This window comes from Phymastichus coffea, unplaced genomic scaffold (genome assembly GCF_024137745.1).
Source record: "Phymastichus coffea isolate CEN01 unplaced genomic scaffold, Cenicafe_Pcof_1.1 PCOF00116, whole genome shotgun sequence".
Lineage (NCBI taxonomy): Eukaryota > Metazoa > Arthropoda > Insecta > Hymenoptera > Eulophidae > Phymastichus > Phymastichus coffea.
The window spans coordinates 468,327-485,513 of NW_026706927.1; the positions used below are offsets into that span (position 1 = coordinate 468,327).

At 29.6% G+C, this 17,187-nt stretch overlaps 5 protein-coding genes and 1 non-coding gene across 7 annotated transcripts; 4 read left to right on the forward strand and 2 right to left on the reverse strand.

The window, feature by feature from the left end:
- Positions 1-1,056: 1,056 nt before the first annotated feature.
- On the forward strand, positions 1,057-5,201 carry LOC131670835 (putative ankyrin repeat protein RF_0381). Of its 2 annotated transcripts, none has more exons than XM_058946803.1 (3): positions 1,057-1,171; positions 1,306-1,598; positions 1,960-5,201. In XM_058946803.1, exons 2-3 carry the CDS (start codon positions 1,575-1,577, stop codon positions 3,685-3,687), a joined length of 1,752 nt encoding a protein of 583 aa, XP_058802786.1. In that variant the 5' UTR covers positions 1,057-1,171; positions 1,306-1,574; the 3' UTR covers positions 3,688-5,201. The 2 variants fall into 2 exon arrangements, with proteins under 2 accessions (XP_058802786.1, XP_058802785.1); XM_058946802.1 differs by having other exon boundaries at positions 1,058-1,118; positions 1,209-1,598.
- A 1,276-nt stretch (positions 5,202-6,477) lies between these two features.
- On the forward strand, positions 6,478-8,148 carry LOC131670804 (vesicle-trafficking protein SEC22b-B). Its single transcript, XM_058946733.1, has 5 exons — positions 6,478-6,709; positions 7,064-7,173; positions 7,250-7,410; positions 7,471-7,617; positions 7,678-8,148. Exons 1-5 carry the CDS (start codon positions 6,635-6,637, stop codon positions 7,824-7,826), a joined length of 642 nt encoding a protein of 213 aa, XP_058802716.1. The 5' UTR covers positions 6,478-6,634; the 3' UTR covers positions 7,827-8,148.
- Positions 8,149-8,188: 40 nt separating this feature from the next.
- LOC131670801 (box C/D snoRNA protein 1) lies at positions 8,189-10,314 on the reverse strand. The gene is made up of 8 exons (XM_058946728.1): positions 10,223-10,314; positions 9,878-10,018; positions 9,463-9,644; positions 9,297-9,388; positions 9,044-9,222; positions 8,770-8,964; positions 8,577-8,701; positions 8,189-8,502 (listed from the first exon to the last, which is right to left on the reverse strand). Exons 2-8 carry the CDS (start codon positions 9,895-9,897, stop codon positions 8,255-8,257), a joined length of 1,041 nt encoding a protein of 346 aa, XP_058802711.1. The 5' UTR covers positions 9,898-10,018; positions 10,223-10,314; the 3' UTR covers positions 8,189-8,254.
- A 590-nt stretch (positions 10,315-10,904) lies between these two features.
- On the reverse strand, positions 10,905-13,265 carry LOC131670796 (zinc finger CCCH-type with G patch domain-containing protein). Its single transcript, XM_058946722.1, has 9 exons — positions 13,128-13,265; positions 12,851-13,039; positions 12,704-12,781; positions 12,501-12,638; positions 12,260-12,402; positions 11,996-12,174; positions 11,643-11,912; positions 11,392-11,571; positions 10,905-11,313 (listed from the first exon to the last, which is right to left on the reverse strand). Exons 1-9 carry the CDS (start codon positions 13,176-13,178, stop codon positions 11,018-11,020), a joined length of 1,524 nt encoding a protein of 507 aa, XP_058802705.1. The 5' UTR covers positions 13,179-13,265; the 3' UTR covers positions 10,905-11,017.
- Positions 13,266-13,316: 51 nt separating this feature from the next.
- LOC131670798 (large ribosomal subunit protein uL3) lies at positions 13,317-17,128 on the forward strand. Its single transcript, XM_058946724.1, has 8 exons — positions 13,317-13,457; positions 14,009-14,201; positions 14,638-14,806; positions 15,066-15,201; positions 15,578-15,764; positions 16,062-16,264; positions 16,501-16,656; positions 16,848-17,128. Exons 1-8 carry the CDS (start codon positions 13,455-13,457, stop codon positions 17,058-17,060), a joined length of 1,260 nt encoding a protein of 419 aa, XP_058802707.1. The 5' UTR covers positions 13,317-13,454; the 3' UTR covers positions 17,061-17,128.
- Positions 13,857-13,934, forward strand: LOC131670855 (small nucleolar RNA U43). Its single transcript, XR_009302485.1, has one exon. It is a non-coding gene; the product is annotated as a small nucleolar RNA U43 (small nucleolar RNA).
- Positions 17,129-17,187: the final 59 nt, after the last annotated feature.

Consider the following 17,187-nt stretch of genomic DNA (forward strand, 5'->3'; position numbering starts at 1 on the left):
AATAAAAATTGACTACTTATGTCTGTATTATGAATTTATACCGCTCTTATTAATAATATTTTATTAATATTAATTAATTAATTTTATTAATGTTTTACTTTATTAATAATTTCATTATTAATAAAATATTTATAAATTCGGTTTTATTAAATTTTAACTATAAAACACTTAAAATATTGGCGGCATATGTGTATATAGGTGAATATCTAACAGTTCATGTTTACGATGTAATGTAAAAAATTACTTAAAATATAATAAAAATGTCCTAAAATACATTATAATAAATAGATGATGAGCAGTGAAGACTTTTACAATATACAGTACCAGTTATAAATTTCAGAAAATTTTGTGGAAGAAAAGCCATTCTTTAAACAAGAATATCTCCGATTCTATTAATTGGAGAATATAAATAAAAAAGGCAAATTTAAGTATTGGCAAAATACTAACTTTTTATGAGACATTTTTTCTATTTTTTATATTACTTTAAAAAGTGTCAATTTTCCAAAGTCTTATTAATTTCTTCAATCAGTTGTATTTTTGAAAAAATTGATAATAGGTAAAAAATTTTGAATGAAATCGAAAGGTTTTAAAAAACCTTAAAATTTATTACTCATGACTTTTTCGCTACAATGCTGTTTTTAAAAGTTAGAAGCCATTAAATATCATCACTGTCGAAAAGTGCATGGACTCACCCATTTTAATGCAACACTCTCACTTGAATAACTCCTCTGGAACGGCATAAATCTTAAATATAGTCATTACAAAAGTTGTAAGGTTTAGAAGAAAGTGTCATATGGTGGCCTTGGATTTGTCCTTGAACTTCAAGGTCATATGAAGGTCAACTTTTTTTTAATAAAAACCCCTAATTTTGATTACGGAAACGAAAAGAACAGAAAATTTTACGTTCAGAATTTAAATTTCTTTTACGTGCAAATTTAAAACACCTAGCTCTCCCGCCTTTATGTAGTGATTCGCGCATGTGCTCTGATCACGTCTGCTCTATAGCTCATAGAAGAGTGTTTATTATTGATTATTTGTTATTTATATCAATGATTTCAAAAAGTAAAGATGGTGCAATTAAAACCAGCCGGGGTGCAGTTTTTTGGTACATTTACAACGTAAAAATATTGATAATTAACGATGTTATTGCTCTTGCAACAACTTGTAGAACGTATGTTAATTTTTATTTCTTTTTTGTTAATAACTAGAAGGGTGCAGCTTAAGTTATTTAGCATACTTTGAAGGTGTAGTTAAGAGATGTTTTGACAGGCACTTTTTTTATTTTTAATTTAATTCGCCGGCTAGGGTAAGATGAATGGATCATGGAGATCAAGATTGGAAACTATATATAGTCATCACGGAAAGAACGATCAAATGACCAACAGTAGAGAGTATAGATTGTATAGAGGTGTGGTGGAGTGTTGACAGCCGCGAACGCATGGCATTCGTATTTTTGACAAACTATATAAAAAAACCATCAACTGCCGTTTTTACCCATAGAATAGGAAAATTTTTTATATGGAATTTTTTCAAAAAGAACTTGCAATTTTTTCAACGTACTAGTCAATTATTTCATGATGAATACACGAAGTAGTTTGGTAAGTAACAACAGGTTAATGCTTTGAAGAGGCTAGCGATGTTTACATCTAGAACAAACATTAATACTGTTTTAGCAGATATTTTATACTTTTTACAAACTATTTGTAATTCAAATTGGATGCAAGACTTGTGTAATTATAATTTAGTATATCATTATAAATAGTAGATAATCTAATAGTAGAGTAATCGAAAAACAACAAACAAAAGTATATAAAAATCAGCAACTAGATTACTCCTTGAAGATAAAAATAATCTATTTATATTATTATAATTATTTATAGTTTTGTTATACAGCATTAAGTAGTTAGACACAGTGTAATTATCTTTTAATTTTAATAATATTTAATTTTTATTTTTCAGCTCCATATTAGAAATGGACGAGCATATTTTGACGATGAACTTCTGCATAACATACGAACCTCAAACTTTGTATACCTAAGGAATAGATTTGAAAATGAAAATCCAAAAAATCTGGTTGATCTGACAGGATCAACTTTATTGCACTTTTCAGTAATTTATTCTTCTGTAACAGTAATAAGATTTTTGATCTCTCTTGGAATAAACATTGATGCACAAGATATACTAGGAAGAACTCCACTGATGATTGCAATTGAGAAGAAAATTTCTCATGCTATTGCAACTTTACTTGATGCCAATGCCAGTATTGACATTGCTGATGCGGATGGTGAAACTGTACTATCAAAATTTTACATGAAATTACCTCAACTCTCTTTATTTGTTGCTAGAATATTTTTCCAAAAAGTAGATTGTAATAGCCCAGAAGATATTAAAATGATAGCAAATAATTTGCTAAATATTGGTTGTCCAGGATATTCTGTATTGTTAGAAAATATTGCAGTATTAAAGTTATTTTTAGAAAATGGCATTGAAGTAGATAATTGTAACTCTCTAAAAGGTGATACAGCACTACATATTGCCGTTAAAGAAGGGAGGTTGGAACAAGTCAAGTTACTGATTGAATATGGTGTAGATGTAAATAAAACTAATTATATAGGAAACACACCACTGATGCAATTCTGGCACAAAAACTTTGATGTCTTAAGAGCATTAATAGATCAGGGACTGATATTAACTGCATGCAATTCAACTGGTCAAATGCAAACATTTTATGGCTTAAGTTATGGTAGCAAAGAAGTCGTTCACTTGCTATTGCAATACACTGATTTAACTGTAAGAGACATGAATGGACAGAATAGTTTGCATTATCTGATGACAAACCAAAATCCTGAAATTTGTCGAGTATTGAAAGGTAAAAAATTAGATGTGAACGTGGTGGATAAAGATGGAATAAGCCCTCTGCACTTGGCTGTACAAAACAGCAATCTAGAAGTTGTTAAATTTCTTCTAGATAGAGGTGCGAATGCTAATCTTTCAAAAAATGGTACTGGAATCACGCCTTTATTCATGATATTTGAATCGTACAAAATACTAAGGGATATGAAAAAATGCATTGAAATTCTCTTAGAGCACGGCGCGGATGCACAATTTGTAACAAATCAAGGTACAACAATTTTCGATGCAATATTAAATCTAAAAATTTTTTTTGAATCTAGTTATGACATGGTAATGAAAAGAAGAAGATATATTTCATTGAGTAAACCAATACTAGCACATCTCGCAGCACTCGAATTTAGCGGGACACCTATCAATGACATCATTCGCAATAAAATTAACAGATGTAGTGCACTGAAGAAACATTTCAATATATACCGAAAACAACTAAAGCAAGCAAAAAAAATATTACATCCAGAGATTTTAACGATGAGTCTGAAATATTTGACTGTCAATGAAGACAAAGTTATTCGATTAGCGAAAAACATTAAACTAGTCTCGAAATTATTGCGCTTGACCAAGCTATATTGTTATAAATCGCACTATTCTAAAAAATTGTTTAAACGTTTACTCTATAGTTGTCGGATGGCCGTTTTAAGAGAAAAAGCTATTCGTGCTATCTGTCGAATTATTGGACCTACTAATAATTTCTATGATGTCTCGGATCAAATAATTAGATACCTTAATATACAAGACTGGCGAAATTTGAATCGAGTGCAGCATATTTATCTGTAAGATTTTTAAGAGTACTCTTATGACAATAGTAAGACTTATTCACGAAATAGTATATCACGATACAAGTGCAGTAAAGTATCGCAAAGCACTTGTACTGTAATGTACTGTTGTACATATTGCATATTAATATAATGTAAGTGCAGTGGTTGCTGGAACTAATCACCTTCCGTAAATTACTTATCTAGAATAATATCTAATCGATAATAATGTCAAAATTAATCAATTGTTCATTAATTTTATAAACGTTATTCATAGTCAACTTGACACCTGTTACTAGAAGTGGATTTTAGTATGTAAAATCGTTGATCTCTTTAAAAACAATTTAATGCCTAATTCCTATGTATTAAAAGGATTTGAATACAGGTAAAAACTTTTCACATTTACACCCATTAGACGTAAAAGTACAAATTTTGTGCAAATCTTGTACAAGAAAGTGTACAAAGTTTATGCAAAATTTGCTCAAAAAATCTCGCACATATTTTGAGCTCATTTTATTTAAATTGTTTATAAAACTTACACGAAATTTGTACATACTGATCGCTTTTTCCTATGAACTAAAAATATTTCATTAATATTCTTATTTATTCAAAAAAGTGTTTCATTGAAATTTGTATGCGTGAACTTATTATAGTTATAGAATTTTTTGCTGTCAATTCACTCAGTTGTACTTGTAACTATTTACATTTAAAAAATACACAATCTAATTATTTTACTGTTGTATTGATAGTTTTCACATATAACATCCTCTATTGGTATCATAATTATATTTGATACTTTCTCATATACTGATTGCCGTTTCAACTAGCAAGTTATTAGTAGTTGTTCTAAATTACTATAGTATATTACCTAACTAGTGCGGGAAAATAGATTCCTGCTTCGTGTAAGGTTTATGCCCGAGCAAAGCGAAGGTGTAAAGGCATACGAGGCGAGAATCTTTTTTTTCTAAATATGTTAAGTATGGTATTTTTCAAAACAACGTGTAGAAAGCGCACATTTTTCTACGAGCGTGCGACAAAATCATACTTTCCGCATAACGTAATGAAAAATTATTTTATTACACGCCATCTATACATATATTAATGTATTCATTCTGGTAATAAAATCGCCTAGTTTGGTTCACTCATGCATATACAGACAGTGTGTGGAAATTTCATACAGCGATTTAGTATATAAGCTAATAACTCCTCAGTGGTTAAAACTGCCGTTAGTATATACAAGAATATAAAAATTAGTGTACATTATTGATAGAAACACAAGAAGTTACGCGCGAAAATTGTCGATGTACTATTAAAATAATTATAATTATAATTTACAATAGATTGGTTGATAACAATTCACATAGTTCTCGCATACTAATTCTAATAAAGCGGTCTCCATTGAAAATAAATATTCAAATTTTAAACATATTTTTTTTCAAACAAATTTGTACAAAATTTGTACAAGTGAGGTACAAGTTTTTTCTAAATTTTATATAAAAATTACACAAAATTGGTACAATTTCTATTACTTAATGATCAACTTTTTCTAAAAATTAAATAAATAAATAATACACACATATTATGGATAAAATAACGTAGGTAGCTTCCATAAAAAATAAAATGTGTACAGAAAATGGAAAAAAAACTTTTAATTAACCGGTCTAACTAAGAATGAAACTCAAAACCTTCAAGTAGCGTTGCCGCTAGAAAAATTGCTCTTAGAGACCCTAGATATTCCGGTACTAAACTTCTGCGAATGTTAGGTTGCGTCGGCTGCTTGCAGTGCCGTATTTACCTTCAATTGAAAACATGCCGCTGCCATTGCTCGCATTTTTTTCTGCAAGTTTTCAGTTGAAGGTGAATACGGCACTGCGAGCAGCCGACGCAACCTAAACATTCAGAAATTTAATCTCGGAATTTCTAGAGTTCCTGAGAGCAATTTTTCCATCGGCAACGCTGTCTTCAAGTCACGAGACTTATACTTTATACCGATCACTATTACGATAATTATTAATTTTAATCTTTTACACTTGATCTGAAAATTGTTGAACTTCATTTTTCATAAAATCTTCCCACGTTATTTTATCTATAATACGCGTGTTATTTATTTATTCAATGATTGACTCATACAAATTTTGTACTCAATAATCGATTATATTTTTTCAGAAAAAATATATACAAAATTTGTACGAGTATTGTACAAAGTCTGTACAAATTTAATATATATATTCATTTGAAAATTGCACATATATTTTGTATAAAATTTGCATATTTATTTTCAGTGAGGGTATCTTTTCAATAAATAACAATAAAATATTTAAACTTAGAACAAAATTGATGAATACGTAATCATCAATACGTAACATACAAGGTTGTAAATTTGTAACCTCATTTTTAACGGAATTATTGATATTAATGTTCTTTTTATTCTGCATTTTATTTGTTGATAACATCAAGCTACTTATTATTGATACTGTAATATATATATAATATATGAAGACTGAATTAATAAAAAACTTTCAATCTACCAAAAATATTAATTTATTCGCATTATTTCCTCCATACAATTTATTTTTAATTATTATAAATTTGAATATTGGAATTTTTTAATTTCATTCAAGTATAAATTAAATAATTTGGATTTAATCAAAATAGCAAATTTAGACTTTCCTTAATTACTTCAATGCCGTTGAACAATTAAAGTCACATAATGAATTCAACGGTCTTTGTCTTATCTTTCTTATATGAAGACTTAAAGTTACTGACGTGGTAGTTTTGCACTGGCGCTGCTGTATGTAAGAAAGAGAGGTAGAATACACTAGTCATACCGTGGTCACTATTATATTCGCTCGGCATAAGCTTCGTTGGCTAGAACGTCAACGTCAATTTGAGGTCCAAATGGTATACACGCAAACTTTAATACAGTGAATTGTTGTTGAAAAAAACTAAATAGATAATCAAATAAAGCAATGATTCTGCTAACTATGATTGCTCGAATAAGTGATGGCTTGCCATTAGCAGCTGCTATGCAAGAAGACGAACAGGTTAGAAATTTCATTGTTAAAGAATTCATTAATGCTTTTTCTAACAATATGATGACAATTTTCACCAAAAATTTACGTAATACTATCATTTTGATTGTAATATCACAATGGAAATTTGAAATTTCTTCTGATGCAAGAAACTATCAATAGTTATGCACTTTCTCCATTAATTTCTCGTACAATTTTTTAAGCTAAATTCATACTTTACTATATTTAAATATGAGTGTTTAAATTGGATATTCTCACTGTAAACACACAATTAATTTTAGGATAGTTTTAATCCTGAATTATCGATTGACTTGATAATAATTATATAGATTTAAGTTCATGTTACAAATTTGTTTCACTTTTTAGACTGGTAGAAGTATATTGGAGTTCCAGAATCAAGCAAAAATGTTATTCAGAAAACTTGGTCCTCAGTCTCCTTCTCGGTGTAGCATAGAAACTGGTCCATATCTATTTCAGTGAGCAAAGATTTTTTGAATAATTTAATAATAGGAAATAAAGAGGAAAAATAGTAAACTGTACTTTCTTTTTCAGCTATCTAATAGAAAATGACGTATGTTATTTAGTTTTGTGTGAACATAATTTTAGTAAACGCACAGCTTACAGTTATTTAGAAGATATTGCTCAGGAGTTCCACAGTCAATATGGTAGAAAAGTAAATACAGTTACCAGACCATATACATTCATTGAATTTGGTATGATTCTAATGTATAAATATCCAAAGTTTTATACTTATACACCTATTATTTTTATAGACACATACTTGCAGAAAGCAAAGAAACTTTTTTCTGATGGCAGATCTAGACGAAACATGAATGCTCTAAATAGTCAACTTCAAGATGTTCAAAGAATTATGGTACAAAACATTGATGATGTTCTCCAAAGAGGAACAGTTCTTTCAGGTAGAATTTGATACTGGTTCTAATTAATTCAGAAATAAGAAATTTTTCAATTTATTTCAGAATTGGATACAAAAACACAGAATTTATCAATGTTATCTCAGAAATACAAAAAAGATGCTGCTTATTTAAACAGCAAATCAATGTATATCAAAGCAGTGGCTGGATTAATTGCATTTTCGGTATTTGTTTTGTACTTTTTTATTCTTTAGTGATAAGAAAGCTTGCCAAACTATTCTTTATTTTGTAAAGGGCTGATTTTATACTCTATAAAGTTAAAGGTATTATTTATCAAACTATTATTTAAATATACAAGTCGTTGAACAGCTTTGTTTGAATAATTCCTTTTATTTTTACCTGATAGAAATATTTTTAACTATCAAGGTAATTTTTCAATAATAATTTGAACATAGAACTTTTAAGTAATCATATAGTAATTTAATTTTAAAATTATTTGCAAGATAGAAATGCATTTGGTTGACGTTTTGTGGAATAAGTGTCTGCATTGTAACTAAGAGGGACTATGTATTATAATGAACTTATTAATGTTGAAATATATTTATAAAAAGTTCGATTTTATAGTTATAAAAATCATGTATTTGCAATAAAAATTCTTAAAGGAATATTTACAGTTCTAAGCCTATTGTTTCATATTTACTAATTTATTATAATCTGGTATATTTAATGCACCATTATTTTTATAACTTACTTCTGTACTTTCATCTTCTGAGTCGGACAGAATACTGAAATCAGTATTAAAAAAATAGTTAAATGAAGTAGTATTATCTTTGAGTGAATGGTGATTTTTTAATGAAGTAACGTTTGTTTCTGATAATTTTCTTTTCCCTCTCTTTGGTCTATTAACTTCCATTTGAACTTTTTCATCATCTAAAATATTTTTTTATTAGCAAAGTTATTTGACATAATAATATGAAGAATTATTCAAAGAAAAAGATTCATACCACTATCTATAACTTCAAACATATCAGAATGATCTTTGAATGTAATGTAAACAATCGGAAATTCTATAATGATTTTATTTTTCAAATTGTCTCTTAAAGAAAGTGACATATCCAATTCAAAAAATCTGAAAAAAAAGAACAGTATTAAATTTAATAGTCTATTTTCTATGTGTTTTTGTCATTATGATTTTACCTAGAATCAGATTTTTTCACTTTTTCAGATCTCAAAAGAGCTTTCAGTCCAGTCAGTCCATGTGATTGATAAAATTTTAACTTACTTTGAAGAACTGATAATCTATTTAAATATTCTTCATTTTCTCCAACAATTTTCTTGTCAGGATTCAAAATTTCTTCCAACACAGTTGATAATCTTTTCTTATCTAGTACCCTGAAAAAATAAAATTTAATTAAGAATATATATTCATTTTTATTTTTTCAATAGTTTAGAGAAAGAATTTTCTTTCAACCTATTGATAACCCATTTACAATTATCTGCATGTGGAAAGATTAACTCCAATCTCCAAAAAAACTCATTAGTTTTAAAATTTAGGTAGGTGGTATTTTCTTTATGTCGGCTGAAATGTTGTGGCATGAATTCCAAAAATATGCCTTTAGCATAAGCTGTACTTTTGAGTTTTAGTAAATGCTAAAAGATAATATTTATAAAATTACATCTGCAAAAATACTATTATTCAATTTCATTACTATTGTAATACATACAGGAGGAAGATTCATTACTCTGGTACATTTTTTCAAAGGATCTCTTTGTAGTTGCTCAACTGATCTTCCTATACTTTCTAATAAACGATAGTCTAGAAATATTAAGTTAGATTACTATTTACAAAATTAAGAATTCTTATTATGACAATTACTAATATTAACATACCACTCAACATGTCTAAATCTGTAAATGAATTTAAAGGTATAAATTTAATCTTATCTCTTATTCCATCACAATCTAATTCTTTTTTATGAATATTTACACACAGCATACAGCACGTTCTAACCTCACATTTTGGACAAGTATATTTCGCTTTTTTAGCGACACACACTTCACAAGTGTCTAGTCTAAAATAAACAAAAATAAATATTGATTAGAATTGAAAGACTGACACGCCGTTAACAGCTTTTATTAAATTTAATAAACACTAAATGAACTAAATCAATTAATAAGTAATGATGATTAATTAGTAATTAATAATGGTTAGTTTAAAAATTATCGTTTACTTCTAGTTATTATTTAGTTCATCAAATTAACTGATTTAATTCATCGAAAAAGTTAGATAATAAAATAAACGAACTTTTTACTGGATGCTGCCATCGAAATTTCACGTGGATCAAGTCTTCACGTCATATTTCCTGATCTCCATTCACCACGTGCAACAAAATCAGCTGATCTCACTCAACAAAAGGTAGAATGTGAAAAATTTTATCGGGTAGACCTAACACAAAAATGATTTAATTTGAATCGTCTAAAAATAACAATTTTACAATTTGTATTTCTTAGAAAATCGATAAATAATAGATAAACGAGATCTCCGAAAATCATAATATCTATGATTATATAGGACTAAATCAAGGGACTAAATTGAACCTTCAATTTTTTCTTTAAATATTCAACATCTTTAATATACACATATATTTACTTTTTAACTAGTTATATTATATTATTCATTTATTCATTAAAATTCAGATCTGCAAACTGATACTTGAAATTTTGAAACGAGGTGGAATGAACATCCAGCGACTGTGTATATAAATTGCTGTTGTCATAGCTACGTTGACTAATGTAGCCAACTTTACGGCCAAAATTCTTAAGGAGCCCTCCATTCGAAACGATATATGTACACCCAACGTGGATTGAATCGCGACCCCCCCCAGTTAGGTTGGTATGAGAATTCCGTCGTTGCATTGAACGAAGAAACCGCGGGAAAATTCAAAAATGAAAATTCGTTTTAAGATACGATAAAAAGCTAAAACGTTACTAATTTGTTTTTAGGTTTAAAATTAATTGTTTGCCGAACAATGAATTTAGATGCATGATTATTTGATTTTAGGTTTTAATTATATAATTTAAGAACGAGCGTTATACTATGGCCGATCTGAAAACCACCGTTATGGACTAAAAGTAGCACTCATAGTCTCATACCAACCTAACTGGGGGGATCGCGATTCAATTCACGTTGGGTGTACATACTTGATAAAATAGAAATATTCTAAACACGTAAAAGGTTCAATCCAAAAATTTATTTAATTTTCGACTAATGTTAACAAATTTATGATTTATTAAAATTTAAAATATAATTCTTAAAAAGACATTTACTTGAATGTAATAACATTTATTTTTATTGCATATAAATATTTCAATATGTATATATATACATAAATTCTTAAATTAAAATAAAATTTCTTGTGGAAGAAATTTTTTTATAATACTAATACTAAAATTCTGTCATTTTCATTTTTAACTTTCGCTGATTTTGTTCTGATGCTATCCGTTTTTCAGAGGCTTTTAATTTGCTGATTTGTTTTTGTGTTTCATTATACTTGGATGCAATGTTATTATATTGAACACTTCCTTGACTAAACTGCTTCAAATGTTTTTGCAGTTTACTTGATTCTTTTTCTAGCCTTGAAATATCTCCTCCAATTTTGTAACTGACTACACTTAAGTTTTTATCAGATTCTTTTTTCAAATCTTTGTACGTTTTGGAACTGCTGGATTCAGAATCTTTTCCTAGAAATTAAATTTAAAAAAAAACAACGTTATATCTTGATAATTTGAAAAATAATTTTGAATATATAAAAATCCTACTTTTATCTCCTAGAGTAGTATTCATGAAATTAAATACATCATTCTTTTCCCTGTGTTTCATTTTTAAATATTCTTTCTGACGTTGCTGATCCATTTTCTTCTTTTGTCTTTGCATTTTTCTTTCAACACTGAAAAGGTCCTTATCACCACCAGCATTCTCTCTCAAAGTCATGCAATGATCTATTTGGAATCATTAATTTAATTATTATTTTTTTATACCTAAAACTATATAAACAAAAATAATAGTTTACCTAATGACTTTCCAGCTGGTAAAACAATAGCTTCAACAGGATCTATTCTGCCATCAGATTTTTTCCCTAATCCTGTTCCAACAATATATCCCATTTGAGCCATTAATTTACTACCTATTCCTCGTGTATGTTGTTCCCAATCTCCTAAACGTTGAGTGGGAGCATTTGTCAGTAATGAATTATGCACTAATTCTTCATTCCTACAAGCTTGTACTTCTTTTTCATAATCACTATCATCTGATGAATCTGACATTTCTAAACCTTCATCATCTAATTGAAACATAATCATAAATTTCTTATAGTAGATATTCTTCAAACATAAAGATTTAAGATATCTGGGATATATATTTTACCTAATGGACAGATTTCGTCTACTCCAACACTTAAAACTTTACCACTAGCTTCAAATTTAACTTGATATTCATCATCTTTATCATCAGGAATTCTTAATATTACACTTCTATGCCATAATTTATTTGGTTGCTTTGCTAGTACTCTACTTCCCATTCTAATTGATAAAAAATCAGGCTCTCTGAGAAAAATGTTTAACATTTAGATTAAAGTAATATTTTAATCTTATTCATGCATTAAATACTAAAAAAACTAAAATTTATTACCTATAGTCCATAATTCTTGAAAATGGAATTAGTTCTCCATGAGAAAAATGACATTGTTCTTCAGAAAATTTACAAGATCCATTTAGGAAATAAGGACAAGGTAACATTTCTTTATGGGTTGGATGAATAAAGAGGACTCTTACCTACACAGTATATTGGAAATTTGTATGAAATTATAATAAAAAAGATTTTTATCAAATTAGATTATAAATATTAAGTTATTATAAAAACGTATGCATACCATAATGTTATGTAAGCCAGATAGTTCTTTGTCACTTTTATGTATAGAACAAATCATTGCATTATGATAACTAATGCCTCCCCAAATGCTTCCATGTGGAGCTCTACATTTTTGTCCTTCAAGAACTTTTAGTTCTTCCTGTAGCATAATAATTTTTATATAATTATCTTTTCAAAAAATCTTTTATAGACTATGATACTGACTTCTAATTTACTAGTCGAATCAGCTGTAGAACTTGAACTTTCATTGCTTTTTGGATCCTCCAGTTGTGCTAACTCAGCCTACAAATTAATTAAAATGGATTCATTTTTTAATCAAAGTAGTAATTTTATTAATTTGAAAATATTTACTTTGAACAAATTATATTCATCATCAATACAATTCCTAGATTCATTTTTTGAACTGCAAGATGCATTTTCTGATTCTCCAAGACTTTCTTTAGAAAGCTGAATTATTTCATTCAAATCTGACTCCAAACTCATTAAGTCATTTCTGTTTGATCCATTTGCTACTGCTAGTGCTTGTTGTACTTGTAGTAACTGTCAATAAAAATTAATATAGCTATTATTTATTTAAACACATTTAAAGTGGTTACTTATTATACATGAAACCTTCACGAACTAGTACCTGTTCCTCATATTGTCGAATTGACTCTTTCAAGGTATCCGTTTCTGACATTATTAATATCTATTTATACACTTGTTCAAAATATTTACTAAAAAAAAATACATAATCTTAGAAATATACAGCCACATCAAAACATAATCACACTCGTATATTATATTATATTAACACCACTCATTGCCTGAGAAAATGCGCAAAGCAGCTGCGCAAGATACATAGCCATTGCTTATTATCTTCAGATAACTAAAGCAATCGCAGATAACCTAAAGTACAGAACCGAATACGCACGGCGGCACGGCCAAATCGTCCATTTTCTCCGTTGACATCACCATGGTAAGACGTGTCTTCACACGATTTTTCTCATCTATTATTTTCTCTAACATCTTAACAATTTTTTAGATGCAAAATGAACCAAAATTTATATCAATAATTTCCTCTAGCTGCCAATCAAATATTTTTCAAATAAAATTAATAATTATATTTTTTGTTCCTTAGAAACTTAGTATATTGAATACCATATTATTCTTATTATCTTTCTTTTCACTTACTTTGTCTTATATTTTAAGAATTTTTGTACAATTATTGTTATTCATGCTCGTTCGAAACTAAATATTTTATATTCAATCAACAGTTAAATTGTTATTTTTGAATATTATAAAGTCGAATATAACCTATACGACAGCATGTTCTCAAGTCCACTAATTTATTATGTTTTAAAAAACAACCTGTTGAATGATGATTTAGATCTAATTTGTTTATGGTTTTTAACTGAAAAACAATGTAGAAAATATTCTAGGGCGGTCTGATCAACAGTATAACTGTAAAATTGACGAAACCACATGTATGCTCTGAAATTTTCAAACATCGTGTTTTGCATGTTTTAGTCGCACAGGAAATTTAGTGCACCGCGACACGGTTCTATGGGGTTCTACCCCAAAAAGAGGTCGCAACGTCATCGTGGTAAGGTAAAGGCCTTTCCCAAGGATGACCCAAGCAAGCCCGTACATCTTACCGCCTTCATTGGTTACAAGGCCGGTATGACCCATGTTGTACGTGAAGCCGATAGACCGGGTTCAAGTGAGTATTTCATTTATTTCCCAGGATCGTTAGTAGTTAATTATTAGTTAGTACCTAAGTTGTTAAAACTTTCCAAATTTCCTTAAATAGTTAAAAATTTCAACATTTCAAATATATTTTTAATTTTCAAAATCTCGTGTAACTACTTTATCGATACTTTTATTAATCTAGTAAGAGGAAGCATTAATGTTTCCTCTGAAAAATTAATAACAGTTTGGAGCTGTTTGACTCCGTGCAGTATGTTCCTAACTGTGGTATCGTAAATTAAATTGCTCCCTGCTTGTAGGAGTGGCATAGGTCAGTATATTCCATAAACCTGATGTAGCCCATTGGGCCAAGACAGAGGGATAAACCATACTGAGCACAGTCTTTCATAAAAAACAATTATTTGTTACATAGTTTAAAATAAAAATACTTATTAATTTTTATTCTATAGAGGTCAATAAGAAGGAAATCGTTGAGGCTGTCACAATCCTTGAAACACCACCAATGGTTGTCGTTGGAGTTGTTGGTTATATAGAGACTCCTCACGGTCTTCGTGCTTTGACCACTGTTTGGGCTGAGCACTTATCTGAAGACTGTAGACGGCGATTCTACAAGAACTGGTCAGTCAAGATTAAAATTTGCCTTTTTCTATTCACTTTAACATTGTAAAAAGTATCAGAATTTATTGAACATGTCCCTTAAAGGCTCTCCGCTCTAATGATGAGAGTATATATATTGACAGATTTAGCCATGAATTTTTCAATATTCAGTTGGGCTGGTCTGACAAATGTGATTGATCTCCGCTCATTTTATGATGAGGCCAACACATTACTACTTAGGGATCTACCTGCATAGATAGGATTTTTGATTTGTTAATAGGTACAAGAGCAAGAAGAAGGCTTTCACCAAGGCCTCCAAGAAATGGCAAGATGATTTGGGACGAGCCTCAATTGAAAAGGACTTAAAAAAAATCATCAAGTACTGCAAAGTTGTCAGAGTTATTGCTCACACTCAGGTGCGTACAATGAGCTTTTGATATTGCATGTGTCAGTAAGTTGGTTTCAAAATAGTTTATTTGGTGCCTTTATTAATTTAGTAGGGCAAGGTAGTAATATTTTTTTCTGAAATATTAATAGCAGTATGGATTTGTTTGAACATGTGCAGTATGTCCCTAACTGCAGCATCATAAATCAGTTTGAGCCTTACTTGTAAGAGAGACAAAGGTCAATATATTCCATGAACTTAATATAGTCCATTGGGCAATGACAGATCAGATAAACCATACTATTCATAACTCTTCATATAATATAATTTCATTAGTATATTAACAACATTCTACTGCAGCACATATCTGTTGCAATGGTAAACTAATGATCAATGTGTTTTTTCAGATGAAACTGTTGAGACAGCGCCAAAAGAAAGCTCACATTATGGAAATCCAACTTAATGGTGGAACCATTGAAGACAAAGTCAAATGGGCCAGGGAACATCTGGAAAAACCTATCCCTGTCTCAAATGTTTTTGCACAAGATGAGATGGTCGATGTTATTGGTGTTACGAAAGGAAAAGGATACAAAGGTAAAAATCAGCATTTCGTTTTTGTAATTTTACGACGTGTAGGATCAGCCAAATTATTTGATATTGAAATTAACGCGAACTATTTTTTAATTAACTTGTAATTCTGTATTGGTAATTCAATTCTACAGATAAAATAATAGTTTAATTATTTCTATTGTATGATGAAAAAACATGATGTGCCTTATCAGACATTTTCTGGTGAAAACATCATGCTGCCTTCCTACTGAAACATTAATAATAATTAAGTTTCATCTATAATAGTAATAAATTATTGCTAATATATTTTTTGTTTTTCAGGTGTCACCTCGCGTTGGCACACAAAAAAACTACCGCGTAAGACACATAAAGGTCTCAGGAAGGTCGCCTGTATCGGTGCATGGCATCCTAGCAGAGTGTCTTTCACCGTTGCTCGTGCTGGTCAGAAGGGTTACCACCACCGTACTGAAATGAATAAGAAGATTTACCGTATTGGACAGGAAATCCATACAAAAGACGGAAAGGTAATTTTACTTTTATTAAATCGTTAATTAAGTGCCTCTGACAAGTTAGACTTGTGTTGTTTTCATTACAAGTTTGATATTTAACCCCTTGAGGCTAAAAAAACATGCTGTGTCATAGTTCTCTATTGTGTCTTTTATACTTTGGAGATTCCCAATCAAGCTACATTTTTTATACAAAATTTTAATTACTTTTAAATCTTTCGGACTAATCATAATATATAAAATTATAATTTCAGATCATCAAAAACAACGCTTCAACCGAGTACGACTTGACTGAGAAGAGTATAACTCCTATGGGAGGTTTCCCGCACTATGGAGAGGTCAACAACGACTTCGTCATGTTCAAGGGTTGCTGCATGGGTCCCAAGAAGCGGGTTATCACATTGAGAAAAGTATGTATTTTTGTTAATTATAAATATAAAATTTTGTTCATTAAATTTTCAAATGATGAACAATCCTAGAGCCAAAAGGATTATGAATACCACGTGATTCTAAATGATAGGACTGAAGCTAATTTTAAAAATTAACTTTGTACTTGTTTTCTGTTAGAATATATTAGTAATTATTTTTTGTTTCGTTACAGTCACTCCTCGTCCACACCAAGCGCGCTGCTTTGGAGAAGATCAATCTCAAATTTATCGACACGAGCTCCAAATTCGGTCATGGACGTTTCCAGACCGCTGCCGACAAGGCATCGTTCATGGGCACGTTGAAGAAAGATCGTATCCGCGAAGAACAGGCTCAAGCCACGGCCGCTACCGCTTCGGCGGCTAGCGCCGCAACCGCAGCACAGTAATCTTCATACTATGTATGTTGATTGTTGATATAAAATGAACTTCAATTTATTTAATGTCGTTGTTATTGAGGAAGTTCCTTTCCAATTATTAATTTGTATTTATTCAATTACTAATTTTTATTGATAG

Excerpts from the sequence above, each read along its gene's own strand:
- LOC131670804 (XM_058946733.1), top strand. The coding sequence starts at position 6,635 with ATGATTCTGCTAACTATGATTGCTCGAATAAGTGATGGCTTGCCATTA. Across the intron at positions 6,710-7,063 it reads CTATGCAAGAAGACGAACAG|ACTGGTAGAAGTATATTGGA; the intron begins GTTAGAAATTTC and ends TTCACTTTTTAG. Across the intron at positions 7,618-7,677 it reads AAGAGGAACAGTTCTTTCAG|AATTGGATACAAAAACACAG; the intron begins GTAGAATTTGAT and ends AATTTATTTCAG.
- LOC131670835 (XM_058946803.1), top strand. The coding sequence starts at position 1,575 with ATGATGAATACACGAAGTAGTTTG. Across the intron at positions 1,599-1,959 it reads TGAATACACGAAGTAGTTTG|CTCCATATTAGAAATGGACG; the intron begins GTAAGTAACAAC and ends TTTATTTTTCAG.
- LOC131670798 (XM_058946724.1), top strand. Across the intron at positions 16,265-16,500 it reads TCCATACAAAAGACGGAAAG|ATCATCAAAAACAACGCTTC; the intron begins GTAATTTTACTT and ends TTATAATTTCAG. Across the intron at positions 16,657-16,847 it reads GGGTTATCACATTGAGAAAA|TCACTCCTCGTCCACACCAA; the intron begins GTATGTATTTTT and ends GTTTCGTTACAG.
- LOC131670796 (XM_058946722.1), bottom strand. The coding sequence starts at position 13,178 with ATGTCAGAAACGGATACCTTGAAAGAGTCAATTCGACAATATGAGGAA. Across the intron at positions 13,040-13,127 it reads TTCGACAATATGAGGAACAG|TTACTACAAGTACAACAAGC; the intron begins GTACTAGTTCGT and ends TTTTATTGACAG. Across the intron at positions 12,403-12,500 it reads CTGGCTTACATAACATTATG|GTAAGAGTCCTCTTTATTCA; the intron begins GTATGCATACGT and ends TATACTGTGTAG.
- LOC131670801 (XM_058946728.1), bottom strand. The coding sequence starts at position 9,897 with ATGGCAGCATCCAGTAAAAA. Across the intron at positions 9,389-9,462 it reads AGATTTAGACATGTTGAGTG|ACTATCGTTTATTAGAAAGT; the intron begins GTATGTTAATAT and ends TAATATTTCTAG. Across the intron at positions 8,965-9,043 it reads TGTAAATGGGTTATCAATAG|GGTACTAGATAAGAAAAGAT; the intron begins GTTGAAAGAAAA and ends TTATTTTTTCAG.